An 18487-nucleotide genomic window follows, 5' to 3' on the forward strand; every position below is an offset into this window, starting at 1 on the left:
TTTATGTAGCTCTTATATAATTTGTCTCGATAATGATAGTTTTCTGTGAGGAACTCCTGTACATCTTTTGCTAGAATTATCCCTAGCTATAGCACACTTTTTGATGATAATGTAAATAGTATTTTTATTTCATTTTCTATTTGTGACTGTTTTGTGAAAATAAATTATATTTTTATATTTATCTTGTATAAATAAATTCACTTATTAATTCTGAGTTCTTAGGTTTTAAGTTTTTTTCTATGTGAACTATCATGTTATCTACATTAATAAAAGATTGGTTTCCTTTTTTGTCAAATCTTTTGGCTTTTTCTTGCCTTGTTGCACTGACTACAGTCACCAGAATAATGATTAGAAGTGGTAATAGTGAATCTCATTGTCCTGGTCCCAATCTCAGAGACTAAACTTTTAATTATTTATTTATCTCAATAAATGTATGTGAATTATATTTTTAAAACTCCATAATGGAAAAAATATTAAATTCTACCACCTAAAGATATAAGATTCAAAAAAAACTATAGGAAATTATTGGAATTAATAAATGAAATTATTTATGCAAGACAAGTAAAAATCATAGTGTTTTATACATTTTTTTCACTTAGCAGTACGTTTATGGACTTTCTACATATCAATATTTACTGAACTTTTAATTCTTTTGTTGTTGGACATTTGTCCTGTTTTCAGTTTATCACCAATTTCAAAATATTTGGATAAATATAAGATGTATATTTCTGTATGTTTGTCTATATTGGTTTCCTTGAGTCAATTTTAGTAATTTCTATTTTCTAGAAAACCATTTTATGCCTAGTTTAAAATATATTGCCATAGATTTATATGCATAGTTATCACTTAAATTAATTTCCTTTTTTCTTTCTTTCTTCATTAGTTTATATTTTTATCAACTACTCCATACACACAGTATAAAAGTAAAATAACTCTACAGTGATGGTTACAACAAGCAGTAGTTCTCTACATCCCCTAAGTCTCTAGAATTGCTGGATGATGTGAATTTTGCATTTAATAAGCCTAATGTGTCTCGAGTAGCATTAGTAAAGGTCAGTGCATGCCTAGACACATTCTAGTAAGCCCAAAGGAACACCAAAGGTGGAGAAAAGATCCAAGAAACTGCTAAAAAAAGGAAGATATATATTAGCTAGCCTGATAGAAAACTTCTTAACAATACAGACCAAAAGAAAGAGGTATTTGAAGTACTAAAGGAAAATAACTGTCAACCTGGAATCTGTATTCAAACTACCTGTCATTCCCTTGTAAGTGTACCTATTATGCAATTACTGTTAACACACAAAATACTACTATTGGTTTAGGGATATATATTCACCAGACATATGTGACAGTTAAGAGGAACTTTTATCCAGCTAAGAATATAGCTTAATACAAACAAAATAAATAAATTATATGGAGACATTGGAAATTGGCACAGCGCGCCTCTTTTAACTCTTTATAACTCATAAATCACACAGGTAACAAATTAGTAAGTTTACAGAGGATTTGAACCATGCAATTACTAAGCTTATTTTAAAAAGACATACAGCCTTCAACTAGAAACTGCACATTCTGTTCAAGTAAGTATGGAACATGTGCAAACGTGATCACAAACTAGGAACAAACTAATCAGTGAAAACAATAAAACAGAGAATCACTTTTATACTCCACACCATGACCAAAATGGAATAGAAATAGAAATCTGTAGCAAGAAAGAAAACACATGCTCAATTTTGAAAATAAAAGACACATGATTAACAGCTTAGTGTGAAATTTATAGCCTTAAATGCACATATTAGAAAAAGAAGATCGCTTGAAAATCAACAAGTTAAGCTCCAGCTAATGGAATTTGAAAAATGCTATCAGAGTAAATTCAAAGAAGTGTAGTTGAAAAACAACAAATACAGTAAAAGAAATTAATGGAAGAAATAATATAGAGAATTACCAAACCCACAAACTGATTCTTGAAAAGGTATCATTGGTAGAAAAATAACTGACATATTATGATAAAATACAGGAGGCCCAAATAATTGACATTAGAAATGGAATTGAAATATACCCCTACAATAAGGATTACTTTTAGAAAATTTAAGAAAATAATAGATTATATTATACCAATATATAGGAAAAACCTTCCAGCCAAAAGAAAAAAAATGGAAATGATCTGATTCATTTAATGAGGCTAAAATAACCTTCATATCACAAGAACAAGTAAAGAACAGGAAATAAAAATTAAGAGCTGAACTCTGCAATTACTCCCATTTTATATATTGAAAAATGACCTGTATGATCATCTAAACAGGTATAGAAAAAGTAGTTTAATAGAATTGAATACATATTCATGATCAACAACATAAAGAGATAAAACAAAAACCTTCCTAGCGTAGTAAGTAGCAGGGGTTTTTTCTTAAAATGATAAAGGGTACGTAACAAAATCCTTCCACAAGAATATAATACAATATATAAATAGTAATAAAAGAGATGAATGCATTACAAAAGTGGGCAATCATATGTGATCAGATAATTCAGAGTCCATGGTCCTATTCTCCACCTAAGACCTTTGATGAGCTCATGTAGTCCCATGGCTTAAGACCATTTATTTCCAAAGACACAGGTTTATTATTTCCTTTCAGAGTTCTCTTTGAAGCTCCAGATTCGCATGAACAGCTGTCTGCTCAAGTCTCTACTCAATGTCCAGTAGGCATCTTGAACTTACAGGCCCAAATCATAATCTCTGGTCGTCCCACCCCACAGACCTTTCCACCTGCACCCTTTCTCACCTCAGCCCGTGACCTCTCCACCTTTCTCGTTTCTTAGGCAAAAACCTTCGAGTGACCTTGCATCCTCTCTTAATCATACATGGTTCACCCAGTCCTGTTTTCCCCACCTTCAAACCGTGCCCAGAATCTGACAACCTCTCAATACCTCCCCTGTCCAGCTCCTCTGAGCAACAGCCATCTGATTCTTGATTCTGCCTTGCCCTCTATAGCCTGTTGCCAACACAACTGCAGAGCAATTTTTTTAAATCACCGGTGGGATAACTTCTTCACCAAAAACACCACATTGGTCTGTCACCCAGGGTGAAAGCCAAAATCTTCAGAACAACCTACAAAACCCTATGTGTTGCCCACCCGCCCCCCACTTTCCCCCTCCCCATCCACTACACCCATTATTCCTCTGGCCTCAGTTTCCTTATCAGGCCCTCTCTCTGCTCTGGTTAAATTGGTGCCTGGATGGTCTCAAATGCTGAAACCATGCCCTCTGTGTCGGGCTTTTGCTGGGCTTCACTCTCCCCTCACACCAAATATAGCAACCCCTCCATCTCCTTCAAGTCTCTGCTCAAACCTCTCCTCACCAACATGGGTTAACCAACAACCCCATATAATACCTAAATCTCCCCCCATCCTCCGATCCTGGCATGACCAGTGCTTCTTACTCTGCTCTGCTTTTTTCTTTCCTCAGTAGCATTTACCACTTACTAAAATGCAGTCTTCTTTACTTATTTTTTATGATTGCTGTTTCTCGCTCATCTCCCCCATTACCAACCATGTAAGCTCCATGAAGGCAGGGTTCTTCAGTTAGTTCACTGATGTATCCAAAATTCCTAGAAGAGTGCCTGGTACACAGTCGGTGCTCAATAAGTGTTTGTTGAATGGCTGAACTATATTGAAAGGGGGTTGCCTTAGACTCACAAAAGGATGTTCAACCTCATGAATATTCAGGGAGATGTAATTTAAACACGATACCTTTCCACGACCATCAAATTTTCTCTTTTTACAACTATTAAAGTCTGATGTTATCAGGTATTGGTGAAGATGTGACAACACAGAGCCATTTGTACTTTATTGTGAGACTGTAAGGAGTTACAGTCACATGCTAGAACAACTTGGCCATTTCTCTTCTTGAGCCTAGAGAGACCCTAGGATGAGCACCATTTGTCATAATAAAATGCAGAAACTATCTTTTGTTAGAGGACCAGACAAATGAAGCATTTCCTCATGCTTCTAAAGCGAGTTAACAAAATCTACATCTTTCAGTTTAGAGGAATTTCACCTTATGCTGAATATAAAAAACAACTTGAAAATAATACAAGCACATACATGCCAAAATGACATCTAGTATGTAATTGCTGTTAAACACACAAAATAGTACTGTATATTGTTTGGAGATAGGTATACTACATATGCATGTGAAAATTATAAAAAATGAGAAGAGACCGTCACGATTTCAGAATGTGGGGTGAGAGGAAAAACAAATGCATAAGTGGAGAGGCAGGGGAGTAGGACTGTGTCTGTAAAATTTTATTTTTAAAAAAGATCTGAAGCAAATAAGGCAAAATGTTAACATTGGTGGTGGTAGGTATCTAAGTGTCTGCTATATTATGTACTTTCCTCTATATTAAAAATATTTTAAATCAAACATTTTAAAATATACTACATTTTATATTTATGCAGGGTGAGATAGATATTTTCCTTGAATATATAATATGCACAAAGTAAATAATTGGGATTTGTGTACCATTTTTCGTATGTTATTTATTATGATTTTTCTCTCTTACAATTTTGTGCATTAAGCAGTGAGTAAAAAACAATGAATGAAAGCATTCAGCAAATACAGATTTTTGTTGATATTAAACTGTTTTATCTGTCTGAATTGCCATAAAAAGAATTACAGGTCTGCTGCCGTCACTGAGAGAGACCTTCCTCTGACGTAGAGATTTTAAGTTGCTTTGATATTTGTAAATGTGATAGAAGTATGTTAAAATGTTACGAAGAAAGGAGTTTATGCTACACATTTCTGCCTTTGTGTTGGTATTTCAAATAATGTATTTTTTCCGAAAATAAAATGTATAGAAACAAACACAACATAAGCTGAGATCATTCAGATACAGGTACACAGTATCCTCCTGCTGTAAACATCATCTCTGCCAGCGTTTCTGTCCTGGCAAGGATGCTGCCACCTAGTGGGGCATTTCAGGAACAACACTGATACCACACGCATTAACATCCGACATCTGTTAGCTTAAAACAAAGCTGTATCAGACCCGTCTTTTGATTTGTGTGCCTGAGAAAGCTTTGAATTGTAAAAAGAGCTGACAGTCTCAAAAGGCCTGGTTTCATCCTTAAACACACAGCTCAGCATAGAACTCCGTGGTCTCACTGTATCCATCACAGACAGAAGTAGGTGCTTCTGTTTTCTTATGTGCACGAGTGAATCCACTTCTGTGAGGCTCCAGGCTCATCCATAACTGTCAGACAAGGAAAGGCGCATTGGGGTGCGGTTTGGTGTGGGTGAAACGGGCTGGTGTGTACCCAGGTTTGGTGCTGGGGTGTCCTCACTGGGCAGGAGGGTCCTTTCAGTCACCGTACCGGCTGTGCTCTCCTTGCAGCCTGCACTTCATCGTGTTTGACACGGAGCTGGCCCATGACATCCTGAAGGTGTGGGACGGGCCGGTGGAGAGCGCCATCCTGCTGAAGGAGTGGAGCGGCTCGGCACTGCCCGAGGACATCCACAGCACCTTCCACTCGCTCACGCTGCAGTTCGACAGCGACTTCTTCATCAGCAAGTCCGGCTTCTCCATCCAGTTCTCAAGTAGGTGCACGGCCCCCTTCTTCATGATCTGGACACGGGAGACAGATCCGCATCTGTGTCTTAAGGTTCCCTGGACAAGGGTGTACCTTTTGTTGAGCAAAATACACAATTTTGAAAACACCCATCAAGAGAACGGTTTGTCTTGGGAAATTCTGTTCATTCTCAGATGGGGATAGACAGTGGCTCTCCTTAGTTATGAGGGAAAAAACCTTACTTTAAAGGTTTGAGTTAATCAGTAAATATTTAAACTTGGGCCCAGGACAGATGTGGGTCTTTACCAGGAGGTCAGGTTTATCTTTGGTGCTCCCCGCCACACCCAGCACCAGCGCCAGGCTCCCTCACTCCCTGGTTGGTGCCAGGAAGTCTTGATGTCTCCAGGCTGCTTCAGTTGTCTGCTCTCAACTTCCCTGAATAGAAGGGCCCTGCATTTTTTCCCTCCTCAGGGCTGATGTTTCAAGTAGCTTATGTAGGATAGTAATCTCTGCAGGATTTAGTGGGCACCACATTTGCACTTTGAAGCTGTTACCTCTTGAAGATGGTTCCCACCTTCACTGTCTAGCCCATTTTTAAGGAACAGTTTCCTGAGAAGGAAGGGGTGGAGATATTTTGTGGCAGTTCCGTCTTTGCGAACCCTTCAAATCGCACCGTGTAGAGGTGTCATATAATGTGGTAGCACCCAGGGTCAGCCGTCATCGTAAACCTAGCAGAATTTGCACATAAACATATTCTGGCTCAGTTTATCTCTGGGCAGGTCACTGGTGAGCCATATTTAGGATTTACATGAGTAAATGGACTTAGGTCAATTGGATGCTTTAAGAGGTTGGTAATAAAATTAAGGTTAAAGTCTGCACAGTTTCTTACCTCTGGTTCGCTGTGCTTTGAGAGGCAGTAGTTTGTGAACATGTGTTCATGGAATAGAATCTCTACGTGGTAAAATTTTCACTGGTTTATGGCAAAAATATCAAGGTAAGTTTGCTTCTGCTATCCTGCCTTGGGAAAAAATGTTTTTTATTCCAAGGTTATATCATTTTTGCTCTTTTTTATGAGATAAAAATGGCCTCCATCTTTAGAAATGGTGGTGAGAGTAGGTGAAAGATGTGTGATGTAATGTCCTTGTTTGGCAAAATGAAAAAGTTGGTACCATTATGAGGTTATGTTTGTTTTCCTTTCCTACCCATTCTATACTCTCCTGGCCTTGGTTTCTTTTTCTTTTTCTTTTTTTTAAATAGAATTTATTCTTTAGAGCAGTTTTAGGTTCACAGCAAATTTGAGAGGAAGGTACAGAGATTTCCAATATAACTCCCACTTCCCCCGACATACACAGCCATCTCTGTTATCATCACCCCCGCCAGATGGTACATTTGTCACAACTGATGAACTTACACTGACGTGTCACCAGCCAGAGTCCACGGTTTACACTGGGGTTCACTCTTGGTGCTGTACATTCTGTGGGTTTGGACAAATGTGTAGCGTCATGTGTCCTTCATTGTAGTATCATACAAAGCAGTTTCACTGCCCTAAAAATCCTCTATGCTTTACCTATTTATTCCTCCCCCATCCCAACCCTTCGGCAACCACAGATCTTTTATCTGTCTCCATAGTTTTGCCTTTTCCAGAGTGTCATATAGTTGGAATCATACAGTCTGTAGTCTTTTCAGGTTGGCTTCTTTCACTTAGTCACGTGCATTTAAGGTTCCTCCATGTCTTTTCACAGCTTGATAGCTCATTTCTTTTTAGTGCTGAATAGTATTCTATTGTCTGGATGTATCACTGTTTATTTATCCATCACCTACTGAAGGACATATTGGTTGCTTCCAACTTTTGGCAATTATGAATAAAGCTGCTATAAACATTTGCACGTAGGTTTTTGTGTGGACATAAGTTTTTAATTTCTTTGCGTAAATACCAAAGAGTGTGATTGCTGGATTATATGGTAAGAGTGTGTTGTTTTGTTCCTGGCCTTTTAAAATCTTCCCTTTTTAAAATTCATGTGGAACCAAGAAGCCACTTATTTTTCTATATTCCTCGTGATTTTCTCTTTCAAAAGACATCTTCCTAGTTTGGGTTAAAGACAAAGGAGAATCCTTTATTATAGTTATTTGAGAGCATAGACATTTATGTTCTATATTTATAATTATACAAATAATATACTTAATTGACATATTGATGCTTAGGAAGTGATAAACATGAACACGCCCATTAAAGTTCCTACAGAAATGAAACTTGCTTAATTTTTTTAACTTGGCTTTCCAAGTGTTCTAGTTTGAACCATGTGGAATTGTCATTTTTGCAGATAAAAATGGTTGAATGTTAGCATTTTCATATGGTTTAACATAGCATTTGGTATACACTCTGGGAAATGCCATTTGAAAATGAAATGTTGACTCTGAGGCTTTTGTATGAATGGGTTTCTGCATGGTCTTTAAAACTCTATGGGAAGGAAAAAACAAGATATAAAAACTTTGCTTGGCATAATTTAGAAAAACTTGGCCTGAATTGTGATGCTGAAAATTTGGGTTTCTATCTTGACCTCTAGAGATCTGAAACTGACCTGTCTCTTTCTTTATTGCTTTATTTGTGAATTGAAGATATTGCACCAAATTCTGAGCACCTTTCCACTTGCATCATGTATTTTCCCTTTGCCTTTTTAGATCTGCTGTCCACCGTTTCTCAGTCTACTCTGATCCTAGTGGTGGACATGCATGGACTATGTTCTGTGCCCTCTGCCTGGCTTCCTCCAGTGGGGGGGCTCGGGCAGGAGATGAGAGGTGCAGGGAGGAGAGCGGTGTCGGCGTGTGACACCTCCCTATCAGAGTCCCTCAGCCAACGCTCCCTATTTTTCTCAAGAAGCCGTATCCATACATGTCCCTTTCCAGGTTTCTGTAACCAACTCCCAGTGACCACACTTCTACCTGGGCTTCTCCAAACCCAACATTTGTAAAGAAACCCTCTCAAATGATCTATGGGAAGTGTGTCATATGTTTTGTGTTGGATCCCAAATGATACAGTTCCCAAAGGAACATTGTCAAGCCTGTGAAACTGACATTCCTATGTCCCAGGAACCCCCTTCAGCAATGGCAAGCTGGGATATCTGGTCAACCTCCCTACACCCATGACCAGTGTGCCACTCTCCACTCCTGCAATTCTGAGCCATCCTTTCCCCACTGGAGAATCCAGCCATGAAACTAAATGAGGCTAGAGTCTTTCTAAACCAAAGGCTTGAATCTCCTTGAAACATGCAAAAGAGCCTATCCCTCCAGCTCAAGAAGCCTTGCTGCTCTTCTGTAAGTGGAAGGCAGGAAAAGCCCATTTATTTGTCTTTATGATCCTGGGACTTAAAAAAAAGAGGTACTTTATGTGTAAGTTAGATTGCGCTGCCATTCCTAAGACAAGCTAATGTTAGAATTTGAAGTATTAGCGCTTATCTATGATTTCAAAATAAAATAAAAAATAATGGAACTTCAATATTTTCCTCAAATAATTGATACTTTGAGTATGACCTTTATTGCAAAGCAAAAATGACATGTATTCAATAGTATTAAATTAGTTTTCTTGGTAAAACATTTTAACTTGATAGTATGCCAATACTATGTGAACTTCGCGTTGTAGGTGTAACTCAGTTATTGGAGGGAAAACCCTTATTTGAACGTTCGTTTTCCTAGAGACACTTGAATAATCAGACTTTTCTCAATAAAGTTAAAGTGTAAGGATTTAACATCAATGTCACCCTCCCTCTCAGTCACATAACCCATACCTGGTTGTGGCTTTTTAATTTTGACAATTTCTCTATTATTAGAACACCTTCTTTAACTGCCTTCCATCTCCCCATCCCCTCTTGGTCCTCCTTCTTCCAGTGGCCGCTCCATTATAGTCTTTTTTCTGGTTCTCATCTTTCCTTCCCCAAGCTGTAAAGGTTGGATTCCAGTAGGGCCCATCCTCATGTCTCTTTCTCTCCATCAGTACTGACTCCTCAGGTTCCATCGGTCAGCCTCCCAAGACCTCTCCCCTGAGTACCCGAGGTCTCCCTCCAACTTGATGTGGGGATAGAAAGCAGAGGACATAACACGTGAAACGTGACCACATTTCCAATCCTCTCCTTTCTCAAACCTGGTTTCCTTCAAGCTTTCCCATCTCGGTGAATGTCAGCTGCATTCTGAGTCGCCCCTTTATCTTCCACCCCACATATAATCCAGCATCAAATTCAGTAGGGTCCATATTCAAAATCCCACATCTCTCCCCCTGTACCCCTACCACCTTGATCTGAGTCCTTCCACCCTGGACTGAGCTTCCATGGCTTACAGACTGGCTTCGTCTCCCCGCTCTTGTCCATTTACAATCTTACCTGATCAGAGGAACCAGGATGGGTCTTAATGAGGCACCTTGCTCTGGTCAGAACTCTCCACTGTCTTCCCATCTCAGCCAGAGAGAGTTCTGATTCTCCCCGTTGCCAAAATAAAGGATATAAAAGCCTGTATGCAAACTTATGCAAAACTCTACATTTTCAGTTTTCATCCTTAATTACTGCCCTCCACCCTGTCAACCCCCCTGTAACATACACGCAAGCAAGAGGCGTGTATGTATTTCTATGCACATATTTGGTATATGTTCATTTTACACACTGCTCTTGGCTGTTTTCTCTTTGCTTGCTTAATGAATCCACATGTGGACACACCATCTTTTTAGACCCCTTTAGCAGAATTAATGACATTGTCACTTACAGTGCCCAAATTCAGTGCTCATATTTCTGATACAGTGTTTATCCCATCGTGTGTGAGCATCCTACTTGCAGTCTACTAGACTACATTCCTGGAGGGCAGAATGTCTAGAACATGACATACAGTCAGTGGCTAAAACTTGTTTTCTAATCAAATATGCTTGAAAACTTTCCAACGATGCAAATCTTGAAAATATTAGGATGATCTTGATTGTGTGACAAACACTATGCCATGTACCAAAAAGGATGTTTCATTACTGATTTCAACTTCATTCAAAAATGTTAATAGAAAAGCCTTTAATAATAAAGATTCTTTCACTTCTGAGTTAGTTTCTGTCCAGTGTTAATGGTCTTTATATGACATTTATTATCAGAAGTAGTGGCCAGTATAGACTGTGTTTTCACTGGTAAAAAAACGCATTAGACAGATTTAATAACATGTATGCATCTTTGTTGACCTTTTAAGTTTTATAATTCTTTATACATTTATTTATCCTTCCTTAATGTTTTGATACCAGTTGGAAACCAAGCAGACTATTTTCATTTTATAAAGATTAATACCCATGTTTTAATTTAAATGAACATAGTTTAATCTATTATTTGATTAAATTTCCTTATTTTATTAAAAAAATGATCGTTCTTTCCCTGCTTTATAACAGTCTTGGGAGAAGAGCAAGTGCTGGCTGGGGTGCGGGGATAGCGATTCTTAGCCTCAGTGCTGTGTGTCTGTGTGCAGGCTTAATGGCCACCGAGGGAGCAGCTGCACACCACAGCCTTCCTTTTGGGTGTGTTTACCTTCCCTTTGCTGTGAGACATTTTCTCCACTCGAAGAATGAACTGTTGGTGCTCACAAGATATTCAAACCCCACTCAAGGTCCATTGTCCTGCCAGCTCCGCACAGCATGTAAAACATGAGAATAAGAACTGACTAGTGCAATTATGTTAATTGTAATCAGCCTAACACTTTTCGTTAAAGTGTAATTACTATTTAATCATGCATAAAATGCAAGAAAATGGAGTTCGGCTCACAAAACTGACCTTTACTCTAGGGGTTAAATAAACTTCAGCTGAGCCTCTAGTGGTCCGAACTCTTCAGCTCTCCCACTCTAGGGAGAACGGCTCCAGGGCGATCTTGCATCCTCAGATTCCATGAGATTGATTTCCCTGTAAATAACGGTCCTAACTTAGCGGCTACATAACATCCCTTCCTAATTTACTTTATTGAAGGATAATTTAATAGGTACATTTTCATTAAAAAAAATCATTTGTTGTTCAAAACAAGAGAGACCCTTGGGGCTGCCAGTTGCTGAGCAGAGTGCGATTGTTTATAGGAGAGAACCGGCCATAGAGCCCCGGGGGCGCCTGTACCGAGTTTCTGCACAGAGACAGGACACAGCAGGTGCAGCTAGATGGCTCACCCGCTGCTCTCTTGGGACTCCCCTTGTGGGGCTGGTGGAAAACTGATCGTATGTTCTTATCATTGGCCACTCACACCCAGAGAGGCCAAAGAGTTTTATCCACCTTTGATTACCCGCACCCAGCTCATAACAGGGGTAGAACTGGTGTGTGTTGAATTATTGAGACTAAGATGCTGGCTTATTTAGAATTTAGTTTAAATTCTAAATCCTGGATTCCACAGAGTGTTGGGGTTTTAGCTGTGGTTGGCTTTGTCTAATACTAACAAGATTGATAACAAGAGGAACAGAGAAAAACAGGACACATAAATGGCATCTTCCCTATTCTTGGGGACGTATCTTTTTTCCCCTCCAGTTTTATTGAAATATAACTGACTTATTGCATATGTGGAATCTAAGAAATAAAGCAAACTAGTGAATATAAAAAAAAAAAAAAAAAAACAGGGACAGACTCACGAGTAGAGAGAACAAGCTAGTGGTTACCAGTGGGGAGAGGGAAGTGGGGAAGGGCAAGAGAGGGTAGGGGGTTAAGAGGTACAAACAATTATATATAACATAGATAAGCCACAAAGATATGTACAGCACAGGGAAATAAAGCCATTGTTTTGTAACAATGTTAGGTGGAGTATAATCTATAAAAATATTGAATCACTGTGTTGTACACCTGAAACTAATATATTCAATAATACTGTAAATCAACTATACCTCAATTTTAAAAAAATAATAAAATAATTGATACATAGCAATGTGTAAGTTTAAGGTGTACAGCAGGTTGATTTGATACATTTAGAGACTAAAAAATGATCACCACTGTAGTTCACACCACATCACGTCACATAATTACCACTGCTTTTTGGTGGTGAGAACACTGAAGAGCTACTATCTTAGCAACTTTCAGGTATATAATGCAGTGTTCTTAACTGTAGTCGCCATGCTGTGCATTAGACCCCCAGAACTTATTCATCTTGTAACTGGAGGTTTGTGCCCTTTGACCAACATCTCCCCATTCACCCCCACCCCCCAGCCCCTGATAATCACCATTCTACTGTCTGATTCTATGAATTCAGCTTTTTCAGATTCCACATATGTGCTATCATACAGTATTTGTCTTTCTCTTCCTGACATCCCACATAGCATAATGTCCTCAAGGTCCATCCATGTTGTAACAAATGGCAGGATTTCCTTCTCTTTCATGGGTGAATAACAGTCCAGTGTGTGTGTGTGTGTGTGTGTGTGTGTGTGTGTGTGTGTGCATGTACTGCATCTTCTTTATCCATTCACCGGTAGATAGACACTTAGGTTGTTTCCATATCTTGGCTATTGTGAATAGTGCTGCAGCGGACATGGGGGTGCGAGTATCTCTTTGAGGTCCTGTTTTCATTCCCTTTGATCTTACGTGCAGAAGTGAGATTGCTCGATCATATGGTAGCTCTATTTTTAATTTTTTGAGGAACCTCCCCACGGTCTTCCACAGTGGCTGCACCAATTAGCATTCCCGCCAACAGTGCACAGAGGGTTCCCTTTCCTTGAGGATGTATCTAATACTTACTGTGAGAGAGAGATCAACCCTTTTCTATAAAACTGCTAGTGGGAGGATCATCTGTACATACCTTTCTGCTAATCTAAATCTTACTCCTACTGAAAGCTCATAAATCATTCCTCAGGCAGCAGTGATTTCTGTGGGGAGTCCCAGCATGGCCCCCCGCCCCCAGGACCTCGGATGTAACTGCCAGTCAACACAGTGCAGTAGGCAGAGTTATGCTACCTTGCTTGAATGAGAAGGGAATGCTCCTACATTTTACAGACTGAATTATCACAATGTCTTTAAAAGCGTGTCATGCAGAAATAAGTTGAGTCAGTGAGGAGAACATAGAAAATTTGAATCACTGTGACAAATATTGAGATAAGCATCTGACCACACCCTGTCCAGGTCGCCCTTGTCCTCATAATGTGTGTGAACACATTGGTGTAATAGTTAGGAATTAATGAACTAACCACTCATTCATCTATTCGTGTATTACTTTATTTATTCACCAACCAGTATTGAACCCCTTCCTGCTGTGCTCCTCATCAGTGCTGGGGTCGGGGATCCAGTGCTACTAAGGCAGACGTTGCCTGCTCTTCCTAAAAGTTATGGGGAAACATATGCCATTCACCTAGAATCTCCTTGTCTCTGTCTGCCTCCTCTGGACGGCCCACCTGGTGAGGACCCTGGTCTGCTTCCCTGCAGCTCCTGGATGTGTCCTCCACCTTCCCTTGGGTGACGCCCACCTCTGAGGTCTTCAGCTCCTGCTTTACACCCTGCGGCCTCCACTCCACTCCACCAGCCACTCTTGGGAAGACGCACCGCATCCTGCTTCACCTTCAGTCGGCAAAGTTGAACTGGAGCGTGCTGCTCTGTTCCCACAGCTGGTCTTTCCATCTTCACTTCCCCGCCTGTGTCGGTTCTTAGTACTTACTGGGGCGTCTAGGCTGTCGCTGTTCTCCCTTCTATTGGTTCCTCCTAAATTCCCGATACTTCTTTTCTGTCTGCGGCCATTTTATCCTTAAAATCAAGTCTCTTACCGCGTGCTAAGTTCCCTGGCCCGTGGGCTTCCTGCATGGCGTCTGCCCAGCATCCTCTGGTGAGAAGGAGACACGTAAACCACGAGCTTCTTCCCAGTGACTGTGGGACCCCCACCCTCATGCGGCTGAGCTACAGTCACTTATTTTGCCAGGGAACTCTGGGTCCCATTCACCTCATTTTCAAACCTTCGCCCCTTTTCTCGTCTCCTCTTCGGGGCAGTGGATGATCTGGAGTCTTCATTCACAAAGATAAACCTGTCAGAAGGATTTCCTTCCACTTCCTCCAGCAGACATCATTCTGTTTCTTCACTCCTGTTAGCTTGGGATAGTCACGCCTTCTCCCAAGCAAGGCTGGTCCTATCATGGATACGCCTCCGGCTGCTGGGACCTTGCCCGATGTGTCCTCGTCTTCTTTCATTTTCATCCTTTCCTCTGACTCCTCACTCCTTGTATACAGACGCTCAAATCACAATTTAAGATAAATACATACAACAACCCTTTGCCACTTTTGAGCATCCTGTTTTTCTCCTTCATCTAGAACATGTTTTGGGCCTGCTGTGTGCGTTTCCTCACCTCCAAATCATCCTGCAGCCCCCTGGTTTGTTTCTGCCCCCATCACCTCGGTTTCACTGCTCTTGTCACGGTCAAAAATAAGCCATGAGTCTCAATCAACACACACCTTTTCGTGGTTCTGGTAGGTGGCCTCCTGCAGAAGTTCAGTGCATCTGACACTTTCCACCTTGTTGAAATATTATTTTCCCTGGATTTTCACGACTGTCCCTCAGACCCTTCCTGCCTTGCTGGTCCCTCTGGTGTCTCCTGCAGTCTCACCTTCCTCTTCCTGGTTTCCTTGGGACCTGGTCTTAAGTCATCTGCTCTCTCTATTCACTCTCTCTCTGAGCAATGTTCTTTCTTCCCTGGGTGTGGACAAAGATCCAGAAGGTTATCACTTCAAAACTCTCTATTTGGAGCTCACACCTGTCTTGTGAAGCTCTAAGGGGCCAAATACATAAATTCGTTTGGACATCTTGCAGACATGTCAAAATTGGCATGTCTGGATCTATCCCGTCACCACATCCAATCCAATCCAGACCCAGCCTCCAACAAGACCTCATGTTGCTGCTCTTACCTTGCATTTCCCCTTCATCGCACAAGCCCACATCTGCTGGGTCTCGCCCACACCAGACTCTGTCTAAGGGCTGCTCAGAGGTGGGCGACTGTATAAACCTGCACTTGAGGAAAGCCTTGGCCAAGAGCAAATCTCATCACGCTAAGCCCCCCACTTCAAAAGTCCTTCTCCAGTTTCTGACTGGAGAATAAAGTCCTGTTACATGACCCCCGACTGATTGACATGGGGCTCCTGGGTACCTCCCCATCCTCACCCACTCCCTCCACCTGGCTTCTAAGGATTTTTGTCTCCTGTTTTCTGACCTTCACTTGCACAGTGCCTTCTGCCCAGGACTCTGTCCGCCTTTTCACTGCCTGTCCGTTTCCGAGTGGCAGTTAAACAGCACTCCTTGTAGGAGGATTCTCTGAGCCCAAAGAATAAATAAGAACCCATTTTATATCATTTTTACACATCCCCCTGTATAATGTTCACCACTAGTTATTTTATAACTTTTTGGCTGTTACTGAATATCCTGGTATTCAGAAGTCAGATATTTTACACTAGTTACTGCATTTATCTCTGCCTCACTTTTGACACTTAGAAGTATTTTGTCTTTTGTTACCTTGTTTCTTGTGTATGTGTCGATATTTTCTGCTTATTTCTTTTTTTTGGTTATTGGTTCTAGTGAGACTGAATTTCCTAAATTATTTATTTTTTTAATATTTCTGCTCTAATATTCAGTCTTTAGGATGGTTCCAATTACAAGGGCAACCACCCAGTAGATGTGTGTTGAATTGAATTTTAAAAGTGACTTAAAACTTGTCTTTGGACTTCCCTGGTGGCGCAGTGGTTAAGAATCCACGTGCCAATGCAGGGGACATGGGTTCGAGCCCTGGTCTGGGAAGATCCCACATGCCGCAGAGCAGCTAAGCCCATGTGCCACAACTACTGAGCCTGCGCTCTAGAGCCCGTGAGCCACAACTACTGGGCCCATGTGCCACAACTACTGAAGCCCGTGCGCCTAGAGCCCGTGCTCCACAGCAAGAGAATCCACCGCAGTGAGAAGACGGCGCGCCGCAACGGAGAACAGCCCCCGCTTGCCTTAACTAGAGAAACCCTGAGTGCAGCAATGAGGACCCAACGCAACCAAAAATAAATTAAATAAATAAATTTTAAAAAAAGAACTTGTCCTCCCCAAATAACTCACATTCTCATTAAGGTGATTAAAAAAAAAATTTGAGGTGCAGATTTGAGTTAATAGGCTTGGAAGCATTTAGCAGTATTAAAGAGAATATAAACTGTCCAGATTTAGCAATCCTATCAGAGTGGAAGTGGAAAAAATACATATATATAATATAATATATTATATTATAATATACTATATAACATATGTATATAATATACATTATATATTGTATTATATATAAAATATATTATATTTTTATGTATATAATTTTAAGCATTGTAAGACTCACTTAAACTATAGTAAACTGCATAATCCTGTAACAGAAAACTCTCAAAAGTATATGCACATATGCATACACATGTAATATTATATAATTTTTAGAACAGGCATCACAGAGGCACTGTTTTTCTACCCATGAAAGAAAACATGGCTTGGGGCTAAGCCCCATCTTAACAGCTCTGTAAACAGGCATGTGCACAGTTTTCATGGACTTAGGTTAAATTAGGGCACTGTACTTTTTACCACCCACAGTTTTGATGAGGACTGCTCTCAAAGGTAAGGAACACAAAAGCACTTTGATTTATCAATTTTTCCCAAATATAAGGGACTGCTATTATTTATTCTCAGTTCTAGAGATATATTGACTCCAGGGAAGTATTATGTGATAAATGACACAGTCTGCAGCTCTCAAATTAGATTTCCCCAACTCTTTGGCCTCCTGTTTCACACTACTCAATTCAAACTGACAAAAGTAAGATTCTCCTGACACTTGCTTGGCAGGAAGGCGTGCAGATAGTGCAGTTTTGATTTAGAGGCAGGAAAAGATAGTAAACAGGGTAACTATCACTTGATCACACTAACGTTATGATACCAGATACTTGCATGGCTGCAACCACCTGAGGTTTCTGTAACATGTTGAAATTGTTAATCGTGCACTTATTATCAGTAAAGAATAGGTGGATTTGCAGAATGTTTAATGAAAAATGTGATAGTCATCTTTTTCTCTCCTCAAGTCTGTCTTGTGTCAGAACACAGATTTTTATCTTTCATACTTATTAAAAGCTGAGGATCAATTTAACAGTGGTGACTAATGGGATAGATGTTTAGAACAGGATCTGTGGAGGGTGAGGTTTTCATTTGATTGTGACTTTAGATATAAAGAAACTAAAATCTCTTTGGATAACTGAATGAAGGATTCTTCACTGTTATGAGGATGCAAAACATAGGATTTTATGATGCATTCAAAGTGTAAATATCTGTGTTACTAAATAGATATAAAGTGTTTTTAAAATAACTCTAAAGTCTAAAGTATTTTTAGATCTTCAGGAACAGACATACTTGGTTTCCCATAGATTCTATATTTGACATGATGAAAATAGAAGTGCTAATTAGTATTTTTTCTCAGAGCATTTGCAATTCCTTTATAAAGGAGGAAGTTAGCTTAGTTCCCAGTGCAGTCTTTGGAACTTAACTGACACAAGTGACTAAAGTACTGTTGTGAACACTAGTAGTCTGTCATATTTTTATGTCTTTTAAAAGTTTTCCAAGTGCATTCTCTTACATGGTCTAATTTTTACAACTATGTGGTTTGCAGATCTCAAAAATATAGTTTTATAACTAGCAAACAAATATTAGAACATTTATTTGCAAGAAATAGAAAAATTATTTGACTTACAGAAATTGCCTAAATTGGACATGTATTATATACCACTAATGTTCTCTTTCCAATAATTGATTATGAGACTCTGAAATCATTTTAAAAGTTAATTTAAAACAATTTAAACAAGTTAATTTTAAAAATCCAATGTTATACAGATAGAGGACTCAGATCTTACTATAAGCAGCAGAAAAAGTACAAGGACGATTATTACAAAAAAATAAGTGACTTCTGAATTTGAAAATGAAAA

The 18487-nt window shown here is 39.6% G+C and overlaps 1 protein-coding gene across 1 annotated transcript in view; it reads left to right on the top strand.

Moving 5' to 3' along the window:
- Positions 1–18487, top strand: part of CSMD1 (CUB and Sushi multiple domains 1) — a 1821542-nt gene that overhangs the window by 1571239 nt on the left and 231816 nt on the right. Inside the window, exon 26 of the mRNA XM_036838958.1 lies at positions 5390–5592. Coding sequence (XP_036694853.1) covers positions 5390–5592 — 203 coding nt within the window. The remainder of the gene's footprint in view (positions 1–5389; positions 5593–18487) is intronic.

The sequence above is a fragment of the Balaenoptera musculus genome, chromosome 21 (genome assembly GCF_009873245.2).
Source record: "Balaenoptera musculus isolate JJ_BM4_2016_0621 chromosome 21, mBalMus1.pri.v3, whole genome shotgun sequence".
Lineage (NCBI taxonomy): Eukaryota > Metazoa > Chordata > Mammalia > Artiodactyla > Balaenopteridae > Balaenoptera > Balaenoptera musculus.